The sequence below is a fragment of the Balaenoptera acutorostrata genome, chromosome 20 (assembly GCF_949987535.1).
Source record: "Balaenoptera acutorostrata chromosome 20, mBalAcu1.1, whole genome shotgun sequence".
Taxonomy (NCBI): Eukaryota; Metazoa; Chordata; class Mammalia; order Artiodactyla; family Balaenopteridae; genus Balaenoptera; species Balaenoptera acutorostrata.
The window spans coordinates 56,470,584-56,488,370 of NC_080083.1; the positions used below are offsets into that span (position 1 = coordinate 56,470,584).

Below are 17,787 nucleotides of genomic sequence, written 5' to 3' on the forward strand. Positions count from 1 at the left end.
AGGCCTCTTCAGCTACCTAGCCACACCTCAGGTCAGGCACGAGCCTTTTCCATGGCTGAAACCTGGGCTGGGCTGGCTGAGCTGGGCCAGAGGCCCTCATTTGGGGCCCAACCCTCCCTCACTCCGACATAAGCTACCACCGCAAGTTCATATTTTATTTCCAATACGTTTGGAGCTTTGATTTTTGCGTTTTTGTAAAAAAGTTTTCACTTAATTTGTTGAAAGCCCTTTCGTGCTGAGCCCAAGGCGGCGCCTGGGCCGGGCCAGACCCTTTGCAGCCCTCTTGCTCCCACCCCAGACCCCCAGTGCTGGGAGTGGGGTGGCTTCCCTCTGTCCACTCTGCCCTCCCACCCCCTGCTGCATCTCTCTGTACAGGACAATTTTAAAAATGGAAGCTAAGACACAATATACATTGGACAGGCACGCACACACATGCACACAGGCGTCTGCTCCAAACGGGCAGGACGTCAGCTGCACTCAGAGAGCACCAAGGAATGCATACGGAGCCCCTCCTGGGGAGGAGGGCAGGGCCTGGGCCCCACCTTGGTCCTCACAGTCCGCAGCTCCTCCCCACCTGTTGCCCTGCTAGCTGCCAGAGGGAGGGGTGGACAGCACGGAGGGCTGTGCACGAGGGGAGACAGCTGAGGGCAGCTGGGGGGTGATGGACAGGGCAGTGCCAGCCTGGTAGGTCGCCCTGGGGCCAGGGAGGCTGCTCTAGGAGCCCGGGGGTCGGGGGAGGACTGGGGTAGACCCCCGGCCTCAGGTACCTGAGGGGTAAAAGGCCTGGGCTTTGCCCCTCGAGGAGCTGCAAGGGCCCAGGGTTGGGAGTGGGGCTGGCCCCACGGCTTTGGCCCGCCAGCCTGGGCTAAACACACGCTTGGTAACCCTAGAGCTAGGCGGGCTTGGATGCCCCGCTCTCAAGCCTCACAGCTGGGAACCAGGTCTGGGCCCAGGTCTTCCACACCCCTGGCTCTCGCCCTGGCCTGGGGAAGTGGGGTGAACAGGGCCTGCCCTGAAGGCTTGTCCCCTCCCATCGGCCCCTTCTAGCTTTCCACCCTTCCCTGCTCAGGCCCCAGGAAGAAGTTAAAAACAGTTAGTTCCTACATAAAAAAGAGGCTGAAACAGATTCCCTGCCAAAAGGCTGGTGGGAGAAGAGGGGACTTTGTCTCTGCAGTGGGAAAGGTAGGGAGCGGGCAGGGGGAGGACTGCAAAATAGTTTTTTCTTTTAAAAAGTGCTTGGTAAGTCTGTTTTAAAGTGTGTGTCTATATCTATGTATAGATATACACACAGACACTGTTCACACACTGGCCGCCCACGCACACCTACACACATACAGAAATGTATACATATACATAATCATATACATATACATATACATATACATACATACATACATACATACATACATACATACATATATATATACTTTAAAAAGTCCTAGGGGAGAAGATCTGAGCCAGGCCGGGGCCAGGCCTGCAGGGTCACGACTGGAGGGCATGGGCCCGGCCTGGCTGGCAGACGGGGCACTCACTGCCCTCGGCACAGAGCTCACACAGCACGGCGTGTTGGCACGGCAGCACCGCTCGGTTCTGCTCCTGACACTTAAGGCATTTCACCGACTGCATGTGGAACACGGCCTGCGGGGAAAGGGACATCACGGTCACTGGCGCAGCCCCATGTCGGACAAAGAGCTCCCCCAACTCTCACTGTAGCCCCTTGGGATGAGGAAACTCGACAGTGTGCTTACAGGCCCCAGCTGATAAGGGAGAGGGCAGGGTCAGGGGGCAGGCTGATCACCTCAAGGCGCCTCATTTCTGCTTTCAGCTGCAAGGCTGAGTGGGGCTGAGTTGGAGCTGTGCGGGGGGAGCGGGGAGGGCCAGGGCTGCTCTGTAGCGCCCAGCCGGACGGGCTTGCCCTCGCACAAAGGCTTCTGCCTCTTGTCTCGTTTGATCTTATAATGACCCTAGGTCCCCAATGAGAACTGTGGGGTCTGGAGAGGGTGGTGACGGGCCCGAGGTGACACGGCTGCACGTGGGGCCTGGCTGCCAAATGCCCAACGAAGGGAAGAATGCTCTTCCCACTGTGCCGCACTCCCCTGGGGACCCAGAAGGGCACCGAGGAATGCAGACAGTAGCCCTGGGGACCTAACCATTCTGGAATGTCTGCTGGCGTGTGCAGAGCTCAAGGGAAGAGAAGTGGTCAGGAGGAAACTTAGGGCCCAGGCGTACTAATGCAGCTCAGCTCAGCGCCTGCCCTCGAAAGTGCCAGGGGTGGGCCCTGGTGCCCGTCTACCTCCAGGTTTCCCACCTCCCCAGTGAGTGACGTTCTATTCCGAGCTCCTCTCCAGCGGGCTGGCATTTTGTGTGAGCTCAGCGGGGACAGAGGCTCTTAGGAGGGTGGCCATCCCTGGAGCAGCAAGGACCCATCCAAGTCCAAGCACTGGCTGAGCCCACTTACCTCCCCACCCTGTGCTCCCCAACCTCCTAAGCTGACCTTGTCCACTTGCTCCAAGTGAGCCCGCAGCTGCTTCTGGAGAGAGTAGAGGGTGGAGAGTGAGAGGGCTTCCAGGTCGGGGAAGGTGGGCAGGGCCTGCGGGTCGGGGCCCGAGTGCAGCCGCTCCAGCTCCTCCTGTAGTTTCTTCACCTGCACCTCCAGTGCATCGCGCTGCTCCCGGGCCAGCTCGCACTCAGCGCCTGCCGCGCTGGCCCGCTCCCCGGCCTCCTCTGCCTCCTTCTTCCAGGCATCACAAGCCTATGGGCCCAACACGCAGCACCTTGTCATGACGGGCCCCCTGCCCTTGCCCCCCACCCTGAGAGTGCATCTCTGGGAGCCCGTGTGGGCCACTGTGGCTGCGGGGCCTGCTGGGGAGCTGGGTCAGGTGTCTGGGAAGCGGGGCAGGGAGGAGGGCTGATGCTGCCGGCAGAGAGGAGAGGTTTCAGGGCCTGCAGGAGACCCTCTGTGGGCAGGGAAAGGGGCCGAGCCCAGCACAGCAGGGGAGCACCAGGCAGAGCTGGCCAGCGCCTCTAGGGGCAGCCGTGCTGTGGCTGGACGTAAGGCCCATCTCAGAACCTAGAGCCCTGGACCCAGAGCCTGGGAGAGTCAGGGCTTCTGGGTAGAAGCAAGCAGTGCTATGGGCCCAGACCAAATAAGCAGCTCACAGAGGGAATTCCAGGCCTGGGATACCAGCCACCCCAGGGTCCTGACCGGCAAGGCAAGTTTTTCCACAGCGGGAGAGAATAAGCCAAACGGAGTTTCTGCTCTGTTCCCCAGGACCCCTGACCTCCCCCAGCCCCTGTACCCACTGTGTAAGATGGGCTTGGGCTAGATGCCACCCGGCCCTGGGAAAGGCAGGTGGGCGTGGGGGCCCAGTACCTGTTTTGCCTGCTTCCAGGACTCCTCCCACTGCTTGATGGTGCCGTTGGCGTCATCTAGCTCTTGCCGAAGCCGGGCCAGCTCGGCAGCCCCGGGCCCTGACAGGAAGGCAGGGGAAGTGCCCGGGGAGAAGCTTCCAGAGGCAAAATGCTCCCAGATGCTGCTATTCATCCCATTCAGACCTGCCCCAGGAAGGGGAGGAACATCAGAGCTCTGAAGAGCTTTGGGCTTGGGCCTGGGCCCCGGCCCTGTCCAGCCCTGCCTGGGGCCTCCAGGGGCTGGCTGTGCAAGGCTCCAGCAATGTTAGGCTGGGGAGTTTCACAGGGATGTGTAGGCGCCACCTGTTACTCATCAGCTGCTATTTAACTTCCGAGTCTCAGCATCCCCATCTGTAAAGTGGGGTTCCCATCACTTGCCTCACGAGGTGATTCAGGGGACTTGGGAAGTGCTGTAGGGAGAGTAGTCTGTGAATGTGGCAATTTGTGAGCCCAACTTCACTTTCAGGCTAGAGAAAGGGGAGCCTTCTTGCACCCTGATGTGAGACCCAGGAGGAGATTCAGGAAAAGACACGGGTCAAGAGCCTCAGGTGATGGCAGAGCTGGAGCGGGAAGAGCACAGGGAGCCCTTGGTCCATCCCCCTTGTTTTACAATGAGGAAATTGAGATAAAACATGTTGCCAGGAATCACAAAAACAGTTAAGTGGTAGAGCCAGGACACAGCCAGGGCGTCTGGCTCCAAAGGCCTACTCTTTGCAAACAGCTAAGCTGTGTGCTCGTCCACCGCCCCCCTCACCCACTCATTCAGCAGATGTTTAACTAACACCACGTGCCCCTGCTCTGTGGCCCCCAGGACGGCCCCTGTCTTCTGAGGGAGACCCACATCCACTTCTGGCCTCGTTCTGCCCACACACATCATTCTAATGACTTCTTTCTTGCTCCCTTTCCCACTAATCCAGCCAGGATGTTCTAGAACCAAACGGATTTAAGAGAGTCTATCCTCCAAGCAACACAAGTGCACCTACGTGACCAACGTCGTCCTGTGTGGAGATACAAGGCTCTCTGCCCTGTCCTGGAGGCGAGGACTTGGGATCCCTGCTGAGGCAACCCTGGCCAGCAGCAAGCTCCACCTGTGCTTCTCCTCCCGCTCGGGCGGCATTTCCTCTCGTGGAGAGGAGCCACTTCCTCGGGGAGCCCCACCCAGGTTAGGTCCCTCTATGATTCTGAATCGCGGCGCCCAGCCTGTTGCCTCCACACGACAGTGATGGTCTCTAAGTGTGATGTAATGCCCGGGTGCCTCTGCCTCTCCCAAGAGACCATGGCTCCATGCCAGCAGGGACTGCTGAGCTCACCTTGTATCCGTAACTATGTGCAGAAGGAAGGAATGCGGGGCCAGTAAGTAGGGCTGCAGTCAAGTTGCCTCCAGAATATGGGCAAGGCAGACAAATGTAACACTAAGCATCTGAAGCTGACAGCATCAACATCAACGGTGAAGGTGCTGCCCTGATCTTCAGAGAGATTAGGGAAGGACCCAAACCTAGTCAGAATGTCAAAGGGCAGCTCAGAGGCTCAGGCTCGGTGCGACCAGGATGCCCAGCACCCTCAGGGAGGGTGTTTCTGATCTCCTTGAACAGCTGCTGGGGGAGGGGGAAGTAAGAGTAGCAGCTGCTGCTGAATGAGAGGCAGCAGGTTGGGCGTCTGCTGCTTTACGTCTGTTACCTCAGCAGACGTTCGCACCGGCCCTGCGCACACACGCAGGTCTCCACCTGCGCTTCTAGACCCTCTGCGCTGACGTGCCCTCCAGAGCCCCTGGTCCACACAGTTCTAACGCTGGGTTCAGCAAACAGCCTTTGGGGCTACAGCTGGGTCCGCGTGGTGCTTCTGCTGGACAGGGAGGCCGCCCTGCGCCAGGGCTGAGCCTGTTAGGACCTCTCCCTTGGCCCCCAGGAGCTCTGGGCGACTAGGCAGAGCCGCCACACTGGCACGGAGAGCAGACCTAGGCCCTGGCAACTCTGAGGCCACGCTTCTCACTATGCACTGGCCCGGGGCCTAGCACTTCACTCATGTTATTTCATTTAAGCCTCACAACCACCACACGAGGTGTGTGCTGCCGTTATATTATACCCATTTCACAGAGGAAACTAAGGCAGAGAGGCTAAGTCACTTGTCCAGGTTCACACAGCTCAGAGAATCGTGGAACCGGGGCCTGACTCGCCTCCGTGCCCAGAGCCCCTACTCTAACCTCCACTCTGCACTACCTCTAGCCGTGGACAAAACGGCCAAAGGCACTTTCCAAAAGCCCAGATTCCTGCCCCAGGCCTTAGAGAGCCATACCCGCTCTTACCCAAAGATCCATGTGATGCTGAGGTCCCCAAAAACGTGTTTTCTGACTGGCTCAGGTGGCCCTGGGGCTGCTGCAGGAAATGCGAGGAGAGGCTGACAGGAGGGGAGGGGGACGCCGAGTGGAAGGAAGCGGAGCTGCTCAAGGAGCCTGGGATGTTCACGGGTGCGGAGCTCTGCAGCAAGCTGCCGCCTGCAAGAGAGGCCCAGGAGCGTGGCCGAGTGAGGGCTGGGCAAGCCATGCGGGGCCACACGGAGCAGGGCATGGCTCGTCTGCCCACCCCCTGGGCCAGGCTGGACCCCAGGGGCCCTCCCAAGCCATGCTGCCCACCCACGCCCAGTACCGATTGTGATGCTGCCGGGGTGGGGCACCGTGCTGGTGTCGAAAGTCTTCTCCAGGGCAGCCACCCCAAACTCGTTCAGGTCCAGGTCATCCAGGGCAGACTCTAGAGACGCAGTGATCGGAGTATGAGCCTCCCAGCCTCCCGAGGGGCCACACTCCTGGGGTTCCAGGCCTCACCTCCTGGACCCACCTGCCCTTTACTGCCTCTACTCCTGCCCCTGCCTCAGCTTCGAGCTCAGTCCCACTGGAGCCGTGCTCGCTCAAGCCTCTGCTTGTGCCTGGGCTGCCCCTCTGCCAACACCGATCCCCTGGCCAAGTCCCGCTCAAACGGCTCTCCTTTCGGAAGCCTTCTTCGATACCCCCGGGGGAAATGAGTTCTAATCCGGCTGACAGAGGTCTTGTCCCCTGATGTTGCAGCTTGTATGTCTCACCCCTGAGCTCACTGAGGGCAGGCAGGTCTCTGGACCCTCAGTGGCTAGTGCACAGTAGTTGCCCAACAAATGTCCACTGCGCTCTGAGGAACTGGACTGGGAGGGCAGAACAGCATGTCTTCACCTCTGTCACCCCAGTGCCTGCAATAGGACCTAGCACAAAGTGGCACCCGTAAATGACTGCTGAAAGAGAAGGGCAGTGGCTTCTCATGACCAGCTGTGCAGGTTGCTCACAAGGATACCTAGTCGGGGCTGCATGACATACGTCGTGGAATGAGACCGCACGTACCCACGGGAAGAGGCACCTCTTTCTAATCTGCACAAAAAAGCAAATTGGAGGGCTAATTTGCTATAAAGGCTAGTCTTGGCCCTACACCTTGGGCTCATGTTCCATTTAGGTCAAAGGGCTCAGAATGCCCACCCTCTGACTCTCCCAAGACAGATGTCTCAAGTGACCAGTATGCTGGTTTGAGTCTCACTCCAGAGACCTAGTATCTCTGACTCCAGACCTGCTCCTATTTTAAATGATAGACTTAGCAACAGAAATGGCCCAATTACCTATGACCGACTCTACCGTGTCGCTGGTGGGGTAGAAGGGTAGAGCATTTGCATTCATGCCAGGAACACTGCTGGTGCCGGCGGGGCTAGGGGGAGTAGCTGCTAGGCTGGAGGTGATACTAGAAGAGATGCTTGAGGTCAGAGGGCTGCCCACAGGGAGGATGCCCAGCACGTCCTGCAACGAGAGAGTGAAGGAGAGACACAGTGGGAGGGCTGCCCACGGGCAGGGGCTGGAGGCGGGGGCTGGCTGGGGCAGGAGGGAAGGGTGCATCCCCATAGTGGGACGGCTGCCCACGGGCGGGGGCTGGAGGCGGGGGCTGGCTGGGGCAGGAGGGAAGGGTGCATCCCAGCTCTCGCCTGGTTGCCCTCAACACCTTGTTGGGAGGCTGGAGTTGGACAGGGGTGGCTTGGAGGCTGCAAGGCCTACTCACCCCTAAAGTTCTGCAGTAGGGGAACAGAGAAGCAAGTTCAGTGCAAGGACAGATGTTTAATAAATATTTTTTTTGACTGGCTAATGAGTGAGTCTGGAGGTGAGGGGCTCAAGGGCCTGACTCCCACCCTCTCTGAATTTGGGGCTGAGGCCCCACCTTAATCCTGCCCTCAGTTTGTAGAGAAAGCGGTGCCCCGTGCTCCCCGAAGAAGCCTCCTGGGGTTCTGGGCCTGTCCTGTCCACAGCAGGTGCCCGAAGGGGAGAAAGGGGGCTGAGGGCTCTATACCTGTTTGGGTTGAAGCAGAGGCTGCTCTTGACTCCTGGGCTCTAGTGAGTGGGGTTTTAACTTGGCCTGAGAGAAAAATCAGGGAGCAGGAGATGAGTGCGGTGCTCGGGAGGGACCCTGAGCCATGAGCCCTCCTAAGCAGCAACTTGCCCTGGCTCACTGAGGGGGCAAGGAGGCGTCAGACACCTGTTGTACAGTCCCCCTTCACACACATGCACCCTCCCTCCCTAGCCTGGGAACCCGGGGAGCTGCTCCTCTCCTCCCTGTGACTCCAAGTCACAGATAAGCCAGCTCCAGACCCCTCTTGTCCTGCTCCCCAAGGCCCTGCTGTCCCATCAAGGCAGCACAGGGCAGGGAAAAGTCCAGACGTGGGGTCAGAAGACTGAGGTAGTAACCCCTTCCCCTCTATTAACTGGCTCTGACACTGGGTGAGGTGCGCAGCCTCTAACCTGCCTGTCTTCATCTGTAAAATGGGATGGCCTCACCCACTCTGCTCAGTCTCGAAGAGGCTGGGAACAGGGGCTTCCTAGCTCCCAGTCACGTCCCCCATAGCTGGGCCAGGACAACCCTCCAGGGCTTCTCCTGCTGCATGCGGAAGGCTAGCCCATGCTAACCTCACTGGGCTGCGCCCTCATCCCTTACCTGGCACTTCAAAGTTTTCAGGTACTCAGCTCCCACCTGGTCTTCCCTCTCGAAGCCAGGAGCCTTCTTATAACTGCCAGGGGCGAGGCCAGACTCCCCAGGAAAGACAATGCCTTCCAGACTCGGGGGCTTCCTGATGGAGCCCGGTGGGGAGCCGCAGAGGTTAGATGGGCTGCTGAGGCTGCTGTTTCTACAGAGGAGCTGCAGAGAAGGAAGAGAGGAGGCTGGTGGGCAAAATGCAGGCTGGGGCATGGCCCATTCTCCGTCCCCGCGTGGGAGGGAGATCCTTCATCAAGAGGCTCAGTTCCTTTTTAATTGGCCAGGGGGCAGCAACCACCACCCAGGACCCAGAACCTCATGCGGAAGCTGTGTGTTGGGGGGCTGACAGGCTTTGTCCCTTGTACTACCTGTGATCAGCTCTACCCAGGCTGATCGCAGGGCTCTGGGGACACCACTCCAGCCACTATCAGCTTTTGACAGAGAGAAGAACCCTGGGGCAGAAAGGGCAGAACCCTTGGGTGGAGGCCTCCTCCCCAAGCACAGGGCACGAGAGGCAGGTGTTGGCTCTGGGCAGGCAAGGTGCCCACCCCATCCCCTGGACAGGCACGTACTGCGCTGAGGTCAGGGGCATGCGGGCTGGAAGGGCTCACGGGCACCGAGTCTCCGGCAGCAGATGGCATGTACAAGACGGGACCTGGCTGGGTGGGGCTGGACACAGCTGAGGAAGGTTGCAGGTCGTCACTGAGGGGTGGCTCTGCAAGAGACAGGGGCAGGGTGTCAGCAGGCTCCTGAGCCAGCTCTGTCCCTCCAAAAATGCATCTGGGTCTCTCTTAAAGGAGAGCATGCATCCCCCTGTGTATAAAGGGAAGGCTTCTGTTTCTATTAATATCACGTGCTGTGCACTTACTATGTGCCAGGCAATTTGTATTAATCGTAAATCTTCACAATGACTGGAAGATAGAAGTAATACCATGGTCTCCATTTTACAGATAAGGAAACTGAGGCTCAGAGAGGTAAGGTATATCTCCCCAGGGGGCTGAGCTAGGAAACTTCTGAAGAGCTGGGAATTGAACCCCAATCCACACGACTCCAAAGCTTGGGCCATTCATTGCTTCTCTGTGCTGCCTCGGCTGGGCCCACCTCTGAGTCACGTGTGTGCTTCCCCCTCCCTGGGCCCTCAGTTTATTTTTCACTCTAATCCCAGAGGTAAGGCCTAAGGCTAGAAAGAGGTTAAGGACAAACAGAGCAGTGGCCTGGGGTAGACACAGGTTGTAACTCAAGCCCGTCTCTGAGACTGGCGCTGGTGGTCTGGACCTGCACCGAGTGGTACCGCAGCCCAGGACCACGTGCAGCTGCTGAGCACCCGGAACGTGGCTGGTCTGGATTGGAATGTGCTGCAGCTATTCAAGTACACACCAGCAAAAAAAAAAAAAAAAAAAGTACACACCAGCTTTCAAAGACTTGGTTTGAAAAAAAAAGGGAAAATATCTTGATTTTATATTGATTGTATTTTAAATGATATTATTTTATGTTGGGTTAAATAAAAATATATTATTAAAAATTGACCTATTTCTTTTTCTTCTTTTTAGATGTGGTTACTAAAAAGTCTAAAATGACCTAAGGGGGGTTGCATTAAATTTTGATTGGACAGCCCTGCTCTCAGCAGGGCAGAGTGCCGTGTTCAGCTAGCGATGTCTGCCATGGCTGTGGCACGGGGTGGCTGCTGGGGTCTGCCTAGTTGGCTCGGGGAGGGTGCCTTACCCCGCCTGGGGCTGTGAGTGCGCAACCAGGGGCACAGTCCCTGCGGTCTCACGACCTTGGAAGCTCCAGGGTTTTGAGACCAGTTCCAGAGAGGTGGGGCAGGGGGGTGGGGGGATGGAACTTCCAGTGGAGACAGGGGCCCACTGCTGGCTGACACTGAACTTAGGGGGAGGGGGGACGGGAGGGGAGGGCACTGCCTCAGGGCAATGGGAACAGCATACGGTCTACGTGGGCGAAGGCGCAGAAGGGTCCTCGGGGACAGCTGCCCGACTGCTGCATGTCGTTGCACTTGGTAGATTTATAGATCTGGAGGGCAGAGCAGAACAGAGGCGGGTCAGGCTTGGGCAGAGAGAGAAAGGCAGCCAGGGGTGCCTTCAGCATGGCTGGGTTAGCTTAGAAATCTCTCCTTTCTCCTCCCCACCCGATGCCGCTTCCCCAAGTCTCTCCCTGCCGACTGCTTACTCAAGCCAGAGTGAGCAGACACTGCTGCCCGAACGCCAGGGACCACCCCCTCCTGCGGTCACAGGCCCAACCAGCCCTGACCCAGCTCTCACAAAGGGATCTTCTCCATGCTACTCTCACTCATGATCTTGGCCAGGGCTGTGACCTTCCAATGTGCCTCTGGGCATTAAGGAAGCCAAGTTCACAGGCAACATCCGCCCACCCTGGAGCACTCTGGGTTGGGATCTACGCTGGGCCTAACCTTCCACCCTGCAGTCCGTAGCCCACGTCACGCAGTTTCTGTCCACGTGCCCATCTCAGGGTGTCCTGACCTCCACGGAACCAAGGGAATCGACAGCACACGCCTCTACATACCATACGTGAGACCGTGGCGCTCTGACAGAGCCCAGGCCACACCGTGGGGCCAGAGGCTGCATCAGGGAAGTTGCTGGTACCCTAGGCCCTCATATGGTACAGGACAACGGTAAGGGGATTTCTTATTTTTTAAATCCTGATGCCACGTTAAGTACCACAAGTGGTGCAAAGCCCAGAACGGCCAAGTCACCATGCCCAGCGCGTGCTCTCCCTATCAGGGGGGCTCGGGGAAACAAAACCGGGAGCTAAGGGCTGCTTGGTGAGTGTGGGCTCAGACAAGGAAAGCTGCTAAATTAGGGTGTGGGGCTCCTTTAGGTACTGCCCGGGGGGGGAGCCTGTGGCTACAAATCCCTCTCCCAGGATGGTGTCAGGATGGATTCTGCCAGCATCGGCCCGGACTCTCCTTTCCTTTCTCCTTGCTTTCCAAAGAGGATATGTTAAGCCACCCCGACCCTCGAAGGGCCGCAGCTCGGGCCCCAGCTCCAAGGCCCACCTCCGGGTGGAACTGCTGCTCCGTGCGGGTGTGGCAGTATTGGCAGGAGTCTCCGTTCTCACACTTGCCAGGGTCACCCCATTCGTCCCCGTGTTTTACGTTCGGACATGGAGATGACCTGGTTAAATAAGAGGGTGGGGTCAGATGGACGCAGAGAGGATCTGGGGGATGCCAATGAGATCGCTGCTGTTCAGGGCCCCTCTCTGGTCTCCCGGCTTTGCAAAGCCAGGCTCAGAAGTAGGAAACATCAGCTGCAGAGTGAGGGCCTTATTGGGGCCAGAAGCCAGGCTTTGCTTCTCTGGCCCAACCTGGCTGCATCACCAAGAAGGACACTGTTTTGCTCCCTTCAGCCAAGTCCTCCCCCCGAGCACTGTGCAGCCCAAGGAGAGCCAGGCTACAACCACACCGCAGCTGGGCCCTGGCAGACGCCCCTCAGGATCAGAACTAGAGGAGCTTCTAACCCAAGATCCTTATTTCATGCCAAAGGAGGATCCAGGAAGGCCCCCTATCGTTCAGCTATCTTGACCATTCTCTCCCCTCATACCTGGGTCCTGTGATTCTGTGATCCCCAGGGCTGGCCTCCCTGAGAGCACAGTGCAAGCAGCCCCTGCCGTGATCCCTTCCCTGCCACCCTCCCTCCCACGGCTGGCCTGCTTGGGCCAAAGGACCTGTATTTGTGTTTCCGGGGACTCCGCCGCCGGTCCTTGCTGTTGTGGTAGTAGGGACAGGCATAACCCTGGCGGCACAGCCGTGGGGGCTTCTTGCACGGCTCCGTCTTATAGTTCCCCAGCACATAAGCGGTCTCTGCACAGGGGGCCAGAGGCAGGGGTCAGGTGGGTGAGGCAGGGGCGGGGCGCGGGGAAGGGAAGGAGAAGCCACTAGGAAGGAGTCTAGGAGCCGAGGCTTTTTTGAGAGGTATGAGCAGGGCCACCTCCTCGTGGGCCAATGCCAAGACTGAGACCCGGGAGAGAGGTAAGGAGGATGCCGCCGTCCCTCACTGGAGATACTCACAGCTCACAGAGTTAAAAGGGCGTCCGCAGGAGGGTTGAGAATACACCTATGTGTACTCATATATGTGTACGACCGTGTATGTGTGAAAGCCCCCTGAAGGAATTTAGGGAGCACCTGGGGTGATGGGAGCAGGGCAACGTGTGTCTGGGGAGACTCCCCCAGAAGTGCCCCCGGATGCCGGGGCTGCAGTTGGTGGGATGTGAGGTGGGATTGGGGGGCAAGTGCCTCCCAGCAGAAGTGGTGGCTTGGGCTGGAGAAGGCAGTAGATGGTGGTGAGCCATGTCCTCAGAGCAGCCATGGGGAGGAGAGGGGGGAGGACAGACAGCTGGCGGGAGGGGGCATGGCCATTTGCGTGGCCACCTTTACCTTGCCACCGTGGCTCCTCACTGAGGATTTTTTCTATCATGGCGTGGCTTGCGGCCCCAGCTGACTGGCCCTCTATGCTGCCCTCTACTGTGGTCTGGCCGTTCTGCAAGGCCTCCATTGCCTGGAGCTCCCTGGGAAGAGAGGAGAGGACAGAGAGAGCGGGGAGGGGGCATGAGGAGGAAGGAACCAGAGTGCCAGCCCTGCACTCCGTCGGTGGTACTCACTGTGTCCGCAGCCAGGCCCCCACCCCGGCCCTCAGCCATCAGCCCACCTGATGTCGTAGACAGGGGAGCGGAGGTCATGGGGCCCATGAGCAAAAGCGCAGTGCAGGCCGTTTTTGGTGCAGTTGCCTTTTGAGTCTGTCTCGTGGATGCAGATTCCAGTCTTATAGTAGCGCAGGTGGTACCTGCGCTCAGTGTCCCCTGTGGTCCTGTGCAGGAATGGGCACCTGAAACACAACAGCGGGGGTGGGGGTCACTCACCTTCGCCCCCTGCAGCCTGGGCTACCAGCCGTGCCCTTCCCTGCCCGTTGAAGGCTTTCTCATGACCCGGCGGGTGTACTGATGGTGGGCCAAGGAGGCAAGCAAGTGACGAGTCCTGCTGAGGTAACAGAGCCACCCTCCCACTGCAGGTGGGTGCTGTAGCCCAAAGTGGGGCCTGAAAGGCCTGGCATTCCTACTTCAGCTTCTCAAAGACTGCTCAGCCAGGGCCCTGGGCTGTCCTGAAGAGACGCTCCAGAGAGGGGCACTCTTGGGAGAACAAACACAGCCTAGGTCAGGGGTCTTCAGAGAAGCAAACGCCCTCGGGCCCTGGGTGCTTCATTAAGCTGGGGGGAGGGGTGAGCAAGCCTTTGACCCCTGGGGGAAACGGAAGAGCTGGTGTGGGATGGTTCAGTGAGGCGCACCCACAGAACCCCCGCAGTGCCTCCATCACTACCGCTGCGCGGCTGAAACCCTTGTTAGGCAGGGTCAGGAAGTGCTCCCTCTCAGTGACGTTCCCAGGTTTGCCACCTCATGTTTGTCATTTGTTATGCCCTGTCTCTTCACAGAGCTTTGTGGCAAAATATTTAGGGTCAGCAAAAAGGGGAACTAGAGAGGCTCTATGCCTCTAAACAGCCAGCCTTGGTGGGAACTGCATGGGACGGAGTGGGTAGTACGGGCTGGGGAGAGGGTCCTTGTGACCTGCACGGGACCAGGAAAGAAGGCCCAGGAAGCCACTTTGGTTCAGATGTGGGCCTTAGGCTTAGCAGAAGAAAGGCCAGTGTAGGGCTTCCCAAAAGTGGGGAAAGGAGAAGGGGTCTCCCCCAGAGGATGGCAGGGTCTGAACCCAGGTTCAAACCATAGGAAGGTGGGCCAGGCTGCAGCAGGTCCCCAAAGGCAGGCTCTGGCTGGCTTCCTGGACTCTGCCTGGACTATTCTGAGGGCATCTGATCCAGGAGACAGGGGGCTCCTCTGAGGGCAGGCTGGGTAGCACTCACTCGTCGCCCTCCGGGCAGAGGCCTGTGGCCTCGTCGTACTTGGTGCAGTAGACGTCGGGGCTGTAGTTGAAGGTGCCGTCCCGACGGCGGATGGACCGGCGGCGTCGCTGGTTCACGAAATGCCAGTGGAAGCAGGTGTAGGGCCGATGCTGAGTACATTTGTGTTGCACAAAGAGCGGGCACTGCTCAGTGCGGAATTCCTTCAGGTACCTGCAGGGAGAGCCCCCGAGTAGGGTGGGCCAGGAGCGGAGAGTTAAGTCCCTTGTTTCCCAGCAAGAAGTTGGCCACCAAGTCCCCAAAGGGCCCTACTCTGGGGGGCTAGTTCAACTGAGACACCAGAAAAGACCCAGAGCTAAGGCAGGCCCTCAGCATCAGGATCCTTCCTAACACGCAGGTCCCCAGCCAGCCTGAAGGGCAGGAACCATAGACCACAAGGGCCCTCAGTCGTCAGCTGCCTGCCGTGGTGACCAGAGGAGGGCTTAATCAGTGGCTTGTTCTCTGAGCACTCCCCGAGGTTTCCCAGGCCAAACCACTGATCACAGGGAAAAGGCTGCAAACCAGAGCTCGAGGAGCCTCTCCTAAACTTCCTGCAAGGGTCTCTGCTGCCCAGATCTGCCTGCCAATTCCTGGAGGCCTCACTTGTCTCAGGAGCAGGGCTGGGGCACCAGGCCGAGGGCCAGGACAGCTGCTGCTTTAGAGCTGAGAGCCCAGGTCACAAGGTGTCCTTCTGGACCACTGACACAGGTCATCACTGTCCTGTCTGCTGACCTCCTTCCAGAGACATTTCCTAGCATTACCCAAGTATGTTTGTGAAGCTCATGTTGGAAGCATCTGAAGAGACTCCCTCTCAGCCTTGCCTCCCACAACAGTCTTGCAAATGAGTACCTGCAGCAGCTGAGGTATTCTATTTCCATCCTGACTAACCTGGGGTTGGGGGGCTCTGTCTGTCCTCCCAGCCTCCTCCCTACCTGCATCTCTCTCCTTTACTCTGCATCTAAAAACCAAGACAACCCGAAGCTCCTCCCCCCACGCCACCCAGTGAAGGGCCTGACCCACTTACCCCCTTACAGAACCATACCATCCATCTGTGTTTTCATTCACTTTGTGTCCAGGTGGAGGGTTTCTTAGATTTACCGCCACTGCCCGCCCCCGACACTCACACACAGACACACAGTGGGCACAAGCAGGCAGCCCGGTTCTCTTTATTCATTGCTTGAAGCCCTAGCAATGAAGGCAACAAATGGCTGGATAGAAGGCATTTGATGCCAGTGAGGAGGATGGTTCTAGAAGGCACAGGTTGTGTGCAGAAGGGAGTGTGGAGGGAGCAGCCACCTGGAGCTGGAATGCCTGGGAAACAGGCGAGAGGGTCCAGCCCACGTCTTTGGCTCATGCCAGGATATGCAGGGCCTTATCAGTCTGGGCATATGGAAGGTGTGGGGACAGGTAGGTCCAGGGCTGAGACTTTCCAGACAGGTTTTCTTTAACGCTAACGAGAGTGCTGTAAAATCCTCCCAGCCAAGGGGAATTGCCTGGCGGCCCAGTGGTTAGGACTCCATGCTTTCATTGCCAAGGGCCCGGGTTCAATCCCTGGTCGGGGAAACTAAGATCCCGCAAGCCATATGGCGTGGCCAAAAAAACCCAAATCCTCCCAGCCCTGAAGTGTGGAGAAGTGTCCAGGCATGTGTACTGGGCAGGGGGAAGCTGGAGCTGGGTGCTCCCTAAAGAACACAGATAGGGGGGTTTAAGGGGCAGTGAAGCTTCCAAACAGCATCCTATTCATTCAGCACCTATTTACTGAGCACCTACTAGGTGCAGGCATGGTGGTGAGCACTGAGGATACTGACGTAGCAGGTCCTTATCCTTAGGAAGCCCATATTTTCATGGGAGACACACCAGTAACAGGTGGAATCAATCAACTGTGGAAAAGGTTATGAGGAAGGTTTGCAGAGGGCTCTTTGGGAACCCAGAGTAAGGATCCTTGACCCAGGCTGGCACAGAGGAAGGGGGAAGGGAAAGAGAGGTGCTTGTGGGTGAAGAATGTGGGAAGGGTGTTTTAGGCAAAGGGAACTGTATGAGCTTAGAAACAGTATGCATAAGTCAAAGAGCTCCAAGCACCTTTGTGGAATGTGAGTGGGGTAGGAGAAGAACTGGAAAAGGGAAATGAGGATGAGGTGAGGTGTGGGAGGAGCCAAATTTCAGGGATATCATCTTCAGGCTGCAGATACATTCTGAGACACTGGGTTGAAACCTGGAAGGCTCTGTAGAGCCTCTCACAGCCCCTTTGACATTGGAACGTAAGGTCTTTCTTCCTGTCTCCCTCTGTCTGGTTATAGACAGAAATCTGCCCTGCATACTGTACACAGGTACAGTATGGGGCAGTATCAAACCCTGGCACTGAGTTGGGACACCAACCCCCTCAACTGCTAGACTGATCTCTCCTGTGCAGCACATACTCTGACTCCTGACCCACAGGAGACTAATTCAGGAGGTAACAGGTGGGAAATGGGAGCAGAGGAAGCTGATCCCAGGGCCAGGGAAGAATGAGAAGTATTGATAGTTAGGACTGACAGATTAAATACAGGACACCCAGTTAAACTGGAATTTCAGATAAATCAAATATTTTGTGGGACATGCTTATACTAAAAAATTATCCATTATCTGAAATTTCAATCTAACTGGCATCCTGTTTTCGTTTTTTTTTTTAAGCATAGCTTGGGTTTCTTTTCTTCTTTTATTTATTTGGCTGCGCTGGGTCTTAGTTGCGGCACACGGGATCTTCATTGCCACGTGCAGGATCTTTAGTTGAGGCATGCGTGTGGGACCTAGTTCCCTGACCAGGAATTGAACCCAGGCCCCCTGCAATGGGAGCGCAGAGTCTTAACCACTGGACCACCAGGGAAGTCCCTGGCATCCTGTATTTTTTTAAAAGTGTATTTTTTTATTTTATTTATTTATTTTTTTTTTTAAATTTATTTATTTAATTAATTTATTTATTTATTTTTGGCTGTGCTGGGTCTTCGGTTCATGCGAGGGCTTTCTCTAGTTGCGGCAAGTGGGGGCCACTCTTCATCGCGGTGCGGGGACCGCTCTTCATCGCGGTGCGCGGGCCTTTCACTATCGCGGCCCCTCCCGTTGCGGGGCACAGGCTCCAGACGCGCAGGCTCAGCAGCTGTGGCTCACGGGCCCAGCCGCTCCGTGGCATGTGGGATCTTCCCAGACCAGGGCTCGAACCCGTGTCTCCTGCATTAGCAGGCAGATTCTCAACCACTGCGCCACCAGGGAAGCCCCCATCCTGTATTTTTGTTTGCTAAATCTAGCAACCCTAAGAGTGGCGTCTGCCTGCTTAGTATCAGTGCCTCAGTAAAAACCCAGGGAGGCAGTCCAGAGAAGTGACTGTGGGCACAGTCTGTCCTCTCGGAGAAAGAGAGTTCCTGGCGAGCCTGCTTCCCTGGGGCAGCCATGTC

At 57.4% G+C, this 17,787-nt stretch overlaps 1 protein-coding gene across 4 annotated transcripts in view; it reads right to left on the reverse strand.

Moving 5' to 3' along the window:
* Positions 1 to 132: 132 nt before the first annotated feature.
* UNK (unk zinc finger) overlaps positions 133 to 17,787 on the reverse strand; it is a 34,303-nt gene continuing 16,648 nt past the window's right edge. For 2 of the 4 annotated variants that reach the window (XM_007185704.2, XM_007185703.2), the window contains 15 exons: positions 14,324 to 14,533; positions 13,118 to 13,294; positions 12,847 to 12,977; positions 12,138 to 12,273; positions 11,470 to 11,587; positions 10,382 to 10,466; positions 9,011 to 9,153; positions 8,400 to 8,600; positions 7,758 to 7,823; positions 7,042 to 7,216; positions 6,054 to 6,155; positions 5,714 to 5,902; positions 3,374 to 3,555; positions 2,495 to 2,752; positions 133 to 1,638 (listed from right to left, as the gene is read on the reverse strand). In XM_007185704.2, coding sequence (XP_007185766.1) covers positions 1,483 to 1,638; positions 2,495 to 2,752; positions 3,374 to 3,555; positions 5,714 to 5,902; positions 6,054 to 6,155; positions 7,042 to 7,216; positions 7,758 to 7,823; positions 8,400 to 8,600; positions 9,011 to 9,153; positions 10,382 to 10,466; positions 11,470 to 11,587; positions 12,138 to 12,273; positions 12,847 to 12,977; positions 13,118 to 13,294; positions 14,324 to 14,533 — 2,329 coding nt within the window. In that variant the 3' untranslated portion in view covers positions 133 to 1,482. The remainder of the gene's footprint in view (positions 1,639 to 2,494; positions 2,753 to 3,373; positions 3,556 to 5,713; positions 5,903 to 6,053; positions 6,156 to 7,041; positions 7,217 to 7,757; positions 7,824 to 8,399; positions 8,601 to 9,010; positions 9,154 to 10,381; positions 10,467 to 11,469; positions 11,588 to 12,137; positions 12,274 to 12,846; positions 12,978 to 13,117; positions 13,295 to 14,323; positions 14,534 to 17,787) is intronic. The other 2 variants (XM_007185702.2, XM_007185705.2) reach the window with 2 other exon arrangements.